Source organism: Nestor notabilis, unplaced genomic scaffold, assembly GCF_000696875.1.
Source record: "Nestor notabilis isolate BGI_N333 unplaced genomic scaffold, ASM69687v1 scaffold22920, whole genome shotgun sequence".
Classification (NCBI taxonomy): Eukaryota; Metazoa; Chordata; class Aves; order Psittaciformes; family Psittacidae; genus Nestor; species Nestor notabilis.
Genome location: NW_009911883.1, coordinates 18,896 through 26,810, shown reverse-complemented (window position 1 = coordinate 26,810; position 7,915 = coordinate 18,896). Strand labels below are relative to the sequence as shown.

The 7,915-nt window shown below is 45.4% G+C and overlaps 1 protein-coding gene across 1 annotated transcript; it reads left to right on the top strand.

Annotated features, from left to right (window-relative positions):
- Positions 1-44: 44 nt before the first annotated feature.
- TTC4 (tetratricopeptide repeat domain 4) lies at positions 45-6,315 on the top strand (the record flags this gene model as incomplete). The annotated part of the gene is made up of 8 exons (XM_010016871.1): positions 45-210; positions 798-875; positions 1,655-1,779; positions 2,069-2,155; positions 3,032-3,246; positions 4,027-4,108; positions 5,221-5,303; positions 6,216-6,315. Coding segments are annotated over 8 exons (936 nt in total), but the record flags the coding sequence as incomplete, so codon positions are not given.
- Positions 6,316-7,915: the final 1,600 nt, after the last annotated feature.

Genomic DNA, 7,915 nt, shown 5'->3' with positions numbered 1-7,915 from the left:
CCGGGGGGGCGCTGCGGCCCCGCTCAGGCCCTTCCCCTTCCCCCGCAGAGCTGGCCAGGATGTACAGGAACGAAGGGAACGAGTACTTCAGGGAGAAGGAGTACGGGAAAGCTGTCATTGCCTACACCGAGGGGCTGAGAAGGAAGTGCGAGGAGCCGGAGATGAGCGCCGTGCTGCACACCAACAGAGCGGCCGCACAGTTCTACCTGGGTAACGCGGCACACGCCGTCCTGCCTCGGACAGGGCTGGTCCAGGGTTGCTTCCACATGTCCCTCAGGGCTGCAGACTCCGTCAGTGCATGGTCGCTGCAGTCCAGGCGGCCTCCAGGGTTGATGGCACTGATGAGCTCACTTGTGTTGGTGACCAGAAGGTCTGGTATTGCGTCCCCTGATGCTGAATAGGTTCACAAAGTGATTGGAACTTACAGAGGGATGCCCTGACCCTAAAAATCTGTTGAAGCAACACATTCTATTCCTGTTTCCTGGCCATGTCCTCCTCAAGCTACTACACATCCTACTAAGGGCATATGCACAGCAGGGAAGGTGTTCTTGGCCTTTTAATGCAGTTGGGAGATGGTTTTTGCTCACAGTCATGTTACTTACCTCCTCCCTGTATGATTGATTCCTGTGTCCTTTCACTTCTTGCTCTTTGTTTGCTCTCTCTTCCTCCACTCTCCTCACAATGACTGTAGAAACGGTGAATTACAGAGTCTCTGCATAAGCTATTTTGTCACCATGGGATCTGGATGGGTTTTAAATACCAGTGGAAGGTTCTGAGCGGTTCTGTTTCGTTTGTAGGTAACTACCGTTCTGCTCTTAATGATGCCATCCAAGCAACAAAGCTAAAGCCCACCCACCTCAAAGCAATTATAAGAGGTAAGACTGGAAGCCTGGAAGACAAGAACATAGTTTCCACACACCTTTGCACGTGCTAACTTTACTTATTTTATGCTGTTACTGTTGAAGCCCTAGAACAGACTGTTAGATGTTGCTTTGTTTCACTGCCTGTTTCTATGTTAAATAACCTTAATTTACTGTGAGTGAGCATCACGCTGTTTCAGGGCAGCATTGATTTCAGGAAAGTAAAGCAGTTTCCTTAAGAGACCTCTTCTCTTTTTTATTGTTGCTGTGTCTCCCCGAAACAGAGCTCTGTGTTTTGCTTTGGATTTTCAGTCAAAACACTGGCCTTTTGCTCTGTGCTCTTCAGCTGCTATATCTGTGAAAGAGGTCGTAGACCACTTTCTGTAGAGTACAGCATAACTTGTGCTGCTTACCACAACGCTAGTTTTTGGGGTTTGCTTACTTTTCCTCCCAGCATTTCTCACTCCATGGAAATTGCCACTTTATTCTTTCTTATGAGACAAATGCTGAAATATTAGTTATAATGATATCATTTTGCTTGTAACAGACACTTCTAGCATCATTCTGCTGATTTCTGTGAGTAAATAAGCAAATGATACAAGAACTACTGAAATACATTAGATTTTATTCTCAGCTGACCTGCTGGAAGCCTACGATTGGACATGGCACACACATGTGCTGCTGTGTGTGCATCTTGAAAGCATTAGGGCTAAAGCTGTCTTTATAACCAGCACTTTGTGTAGTAGTTGTATACTGACTCCTGTACTAAAAACTTAAAATCTTCATCCTTCCAGGAGCTCTCTGTCACATGGAGCTGAAGAATTTCTCTGAAGCAATAGAGTGGTGTGAGAAGGGCTTGCAAATAGATTCAAAAGAGAAAAAACTTGTGGAAGTGAGAGCTAAAGCTGACAAGTTAAAGGTAAGTATTAAGGCAGTCTAGTGCCTGCAATGCTCGTCACCTACTTTGTGTCACGAAGCACTTTGGGATCCTTGATTGAAGAGTGCTCTGAACAAGTTCCTGTGTAGTTTAATATCCCCAAATAAAACTGAGTGGTGGTTCCACATAGTGTATGTTGTCGAGATGTGTAGGGGAAAGAGCCAGAGGGGACCTTCTGGAGCTCTGATTTCTCCACTCGTTGGCAGGGTAGAGCAGTGATGGGCATAGACTTGCTGTGTGTGACCATGGTGCAACCTTTTCTTACATGTAGCGAGCTAAGGAGCGGGATGCAAGGAAAGCAAAGGTGATGGAGAAGAAGGAGCAGTGTGAAAAGGAGATTTTGCTTGCAGCAATAAAGGTGGGTAGGTGTGGGGGGGGCGTTGGTTTTGTGTGGTTTGGTTTGGTTTTTTAAGAGCTCTCTTGTTTGTCTCTAGGAGTTGTTCTCATACACAGGCTTTTGAGGGCTAGAGACAAAAAACTTGAGTTAAAACATGATTCTCCTTATCTGTGTGGCTCTAGCCCCAGCTCCCAGGTTGCCATATTTCAGGTAACAACTAATTCAGAATACAAACCCAGTGTTAGGAGAATGGACTGAGCATCCAGGAGAGTGCTCTGGCTGCTGGGCCAATGAACCTTGCTTTCTTTGCTGTTGATGGGCATTACTTCAGTGGAAGGATAGAAGATAACCATCTAGTAGGGTAGAGAAAGAAAATACTGATCCTCTCCTTCCTCAGCAAATGTTTGGGCTATGTTAAAATATTTTGGGTTACTATATAAAGTCAGATCTCCTCTTCTGCAGTTGTCTTTCCAAAGAAAAGTGTGAACTTTCTTCAGCACTCTAGAAAGAGTGGATGTTCTCGGGAGCTGGTGCACCTAGTTTCACCCTGAAGTTATGCCCAAGGGATTCCAAAGAACAGGATTTCAGATGCATCCCTTTCCCCACGTTTTCTCAGGCTGTTCTCTCAGCACGCAGGTTTCTCTGGATTCCCACCTCTCCTCATCCATTTTATGAGGAGCCTGGGTGTCTCACTGAGGTTATGAGTTCTACTGGGAAGACCAATCACTTGAGTCTAATACTGTAGGAAAGCTTTTGGTGGCACGTTTAAGAGCTGACTTATATGCATGACACGATTTGTCTTTTTGCTGACTGCTAATGCTTCACTCTTATTCTCCCCACCATACCTGTTTGGTTTTTGGTTGTTTGGGGAGTTTTCTTGTCTTTCCTCTCCTCCAGGAAAGAAATATCAAGCTGGTTATTGAGCCTTCAAATGAAGAAGAGGAAATATCAGATGGCCTGGCTGAGATATCCTTAGATGGGTTCCAGTCTGACAATGCCACAGGAGCAAAGGTGCATTTAGATGCTGATGGCAACCTGAACTGGCCTGTCCTCTTTCTGTACCCTGAGCACGAGCAGACAGACTTCACCGTGGCTTTCCATGAGAACTCCAGGTAAATGCACTGTCAGCAGCACTCTCGCATGAAGGAGGTGTTTGAATAGATGAGAACAGACGGCAAGTGAAACACTGCCATGCTAATGAAGTAGTTCCAGGTTTCTAATCTCATAGCTGACCCTGCTTTGGAGCAGGAGGTGGCTCTTGATGACCGCCTGAGGTCCTTTCCAGCCTCTGGATATTCTGTGATTTACAAATGGTGCTTTAAAATACGATGGGCAAAATGTCAACATTACATGAATTTATAGCTCAAAGAAATACATCATATTTAGCCAGTGTGATAAAGGGGTTTGCAGTGCCAGCTGAGAGCAGTGGCTGGTAAAACCCACCTGCATGCCTGAGGTTCATTAAGGTGCTGTATTGAAGCCCTCCAAATACTGGGTCTCAGAAAGAGAATTAAATATAAAAAGCAAACCTCTGACACACAGGCATATTCTCAGCACTCTCATCTGGTGAAGTGTGGTGCTGATGGGAGCATGTAGAAGGAAAATCAATTTTGGACAGAATTGAGGGTGTTTATTTTGACATCTTTTTCAGTGTGAAAACCAGAAGTTAAAAATAACTTGTTGTTGCACTGCTCAAGTTTGAATCCAATAGCATGAGTTACAGCACTGGGAAAACAGTGGGTTTGAAGGGAAGAAACTGTTAGTGATCTAAACTTGCTTTCAATCTATTGTCTAATCTGCTAATGTATTTCTACCGTCCTTCAAATGCAACTGTACACATTATTGAAGCTGAACACTTTGTCTAAGCTGGCCAAGTGTGTTTTGGCTTTTAGGTTTATTGATCATTTAATGGTGATGTTTGCTGAGTTACCTCCGTGGGATTTAGAAAGAAAATACCTTCCCAGCAATCTCGAGGTGAGGAGTTTGACTTTCCTTCTCTTTCAAGGTTGTTCTGTTGTGTTTTGTGTTTCCTGGAGTGAGAAAATACACAGCTTTGAGTGTGTGAGAGCAGTGGCATTACCTGTTCACCATACATGGATATGAAATAAGGACCTGGAGAGGTACATTCATTTATGAACTCAAACGTTTCCCACATGTGCTGACACGGACACAGAATTCATCAATGAAAATGAAAGCTCTTTTGTCTTCCACTTACGTTTGTGCTTGATAGAAGGTATTCCTGGGTACTGCTTAGATTCCCATCTTTGTACTGACCATTAAGATTTAGACCATCAGTCTGGTAGGCTGCCTGTCTTGTAAACTGTGTTGAGAAGTTGCTCAGTGCAGATGAGAAAACATTGTTTAAAAAAACCAGGTTATTTTCAGAACTAACTGGAGGTGCTTAAGCACTTAATCCCATCAAGATTATACAGTGTCCAAAGCCAGGTTGCACAGAGCCTTGAGCAACATGGTCTGGTGTGAGGTGTCCCTGCCCGTGGCAGGGGGTTGGAACTGGATGATCTTAAGGTCCTTTCCAACCCAAACCATTCTGTTAAGACTTCAGCAAAGGTGGGGTAGCCAAAGTGGAGAGTTGGTTGCGTCTGCAGCAGGGTTTGAGAGTTTTCCAGAAACTGTAGACAGAAGGATACAAAAAAGTTTACTTTTCATTTCCCACTTTGGTGTCGTATCTACAGTCTAAGGCACAGCCGCTGGATTTGAATCTCTTAAATCTACTCTGGTTTGTTCAAGTATGTTTAAACTTACCCGGTTTAGCTCATACCACTGCTGCCTTTCACCTGCCAAAAAGCAACCTGTAGATTTACATGGCTTCTCTGTGGAGCACAGGAACAGGCAGCATGCTCTGCCCTCCTGCTGTAAGGAGCTAAGCTGGTTTATACAGGGAAGAGTTGGAATTTACACAAACCAGTTTCTACATTGAAGTTTGAGTCTGACACGGTTGGTCCACGCTACGGAAGTTTGATAAACCTCCAGTTGATACATGGTGTGTTGTTACTGGACTTCCAACAGCTTAATAGTTTGCTCTCATGTGCCTTAGACGTTTCATAACCCTCCAAAATATTTTCCAGCTTTATTTTGAAGATGAAGAAAGAGCAGAAATGTACGAGCTGAACCCAGAACACACATTGCTACAAGTGCTGCAGCACGAGAGGTAAGGCTGTGCCTGTTCCTGTCCAGAGAGAGCAGAAAGTACGAGCTTTGGGCTCTAAGTGCAGTTTGTTCTCTCATTTAATAGTCCTAAATCTTGGACTCTAATAGTCCTAATCTTCTCTGATTTATTAGTCCTAACTCTTAAACGTATAAAGCAATGGGAGGGCATGGATTTTGTGTCTGGCTTTAGCATCTTACATGTTTTGTTTCCCCAAAACAAGAATAACTCCTTCCAGGGCTGGATGGAGATGGGAAGGGGAGTTGGGCTGTACACAAGCAGCAGCAACGAAGGGCTGTTTCAGATCCCATCTACACAGTACTACTTTAGGGAAAAAAATAGCAGCAGCATATAAAGAGAGTGTGTTGAAGGTTAACAATGCTCTCACTGTTAATAATGCTGCGTGAGCAGCCCCCAGCGCAGCATGCAGCACAGCTTCACTGACTTTAAAGTGTTCTGCACTTATTTAGAGAGAAGAATTTGCTGTTTGTGCAGCCAAAAAGTTGTTGTAAAGGCTTTGCTGTTAACTTGCACCAGCTTGTTGCTAGCTGGAGGAAGCCTGCTGCACAACTGGCTTGGTCTGTCACAGTGAGAGCGGAGCTCCACGTCCTCTGCTGCAGGCTGTGTCTGAGCTGTCACTCCATAAAGTTCCACAGCATAAACCCTCTGATTTCAGGCTGTAAAAGGGGGTAGTTGCAAAAGCAGCCTCCTTCCATAGGGAGAGTAACATCTGGTTTAATTAGAAATAGCTGTTGGGAGAAGAATTGATTCATAAAACACTGTAGCCCTGGCTCCAACAGGCTCTGCTAATCAGCACAAAAGCTTGTCGTTGGCCTTTGGGAGATCAGGCTTTATGGAGCTGGGTGGAAGTCGCTCACTTTGCATGAAGCCAAAGGATCCCTTTAATCTTTGCAGGTATTTTGTAAAAGCTGGGACTCCAACAGTCTTGGTGTTTGTGAAGGGTTCTCCTTACTCCAAGAAGTATTTCTCTGGCAAGAAGGTGCATTGTCTTTAGTGAGCAAGAATGAAACGAGGAATCCTCTGCAGGAGGCTGCTGTTGGTTATCCCAGACTGCAAAATCCTGCTTGAACTAAACTACCTTGCACAATCCAGGGGAGAAATAATCTTGGCACGGGGGGGGAACTTCCAGGAAAGCAGCACAGGAGAGTGAAGAGCTTACAAGAGGGGATTATTTGTTTGAAAAGACATCCAGCTGGCTTGCAGAAGGTCTCCTCTGTGATAGGCTTCGTGTGGTTTTGAAACAAACCTGAAGCAGTGCCAAACACTGGCTGCAGCTGAAGCAGCAGCAGCTGGGAATGCACTTCCTTACCTGTGGAAAATCATGGATTGCCTTGGAGGTGGGCAGTAGTTGCTGGGGCTTAACAGCAGTGATCTAGGGAGATTCATGCCTCTTGCAGCAGGGTGGATGCAGTCACTTTCCTGCTTGGGATTAAGCAGATGCTGTTTCTTCACCGCTGAGGCTCTGCTGCTGGGCAGGGTAAAGCAGAGCTCTGTGTTCCAAGCAGTGTGTCTTACTGACCCTTTTGGTACCTTACCCCTTGTCCTGCAGAACCTGGAAATAAACATGTCTATTTTTAAGTAGACTGGCTTCTGCCTAATAAATAAGACAATAATTCTTCTCACCTCATGAAAAACAACAAGAGAATGACAAACAATAAGTCTAAACCCAAACACAGCAACCTTATCCATCACACTGACTGGTACAGCCAACATACAGGGCCTTCCGTGCTCCTGTATTAACTTTTAGAATGACTTTAAATGCTGGATCTTGCCTTTCTTTCTCTTCTACCATCTCTCTGTGACTGCAGAAAGAAGCTGCAGTTTTAGACACAGGTAGTGCACGTGGCATTAGAAAGCTGTTCAGCTGGGAACACTCCTGCTTAGATGATGGAGGCTGGCTTGAGGCGGCTCTAAAGAAAGCATCTCCATTCTGCTCTTCCTAAATTTCTGCACCATGCACAAATACAGTAAAAGTTCCTCCACCTGAGGATGCTGAAATGTAATCTCCAAAGCTCAAGTTCCTCCCCCAGCCCCTCTTACAGGGCTCGCTGTTCGTTTCTTTTAACCAGAGCCATGTGTGGACCTCATCATCGTTTGTGAACCAGCTGCAGTGGAGCAGAACAGGACCCTACAGGGGAAGGGATCTGGGCTACAGCCAGCTCGTGTTTTAAAGCAAGAGGCTACCTGGGTCTTTTGTTCATCACTGAGCAGCTTTCTGGGATGGTGCATGGCAAATAGGGTCAGGTTGAGGAAGGCACAGGTGGAACTGATAGGGAAGTAATAGGGAAGAGCTTGCTCTGGATGAATCCCAGCCTGGTTTGGGTTGGAAGGGACCTTAAAGCTCATCCAGTCCCAATCCCTGCCACGGGCAGGGACACCTTCCACTAGAGCAGGTTGCTCCAAGCCCCTGTGTCCAACCTGCCCTTGAGCACTGCCAGGGATGGGGCAGGATTTTGACCTTCTCTGTGTTGAAAATTGTTATATACTAACCAGCAGGTAGATTCACTGAGCTCTGGAGGCCCTTTAAGTAGGCTGCAGTAGCTTCAGAACAATCCATTTCACTAACTGCGTGTTGGGGACTAATTCCTGCCCAA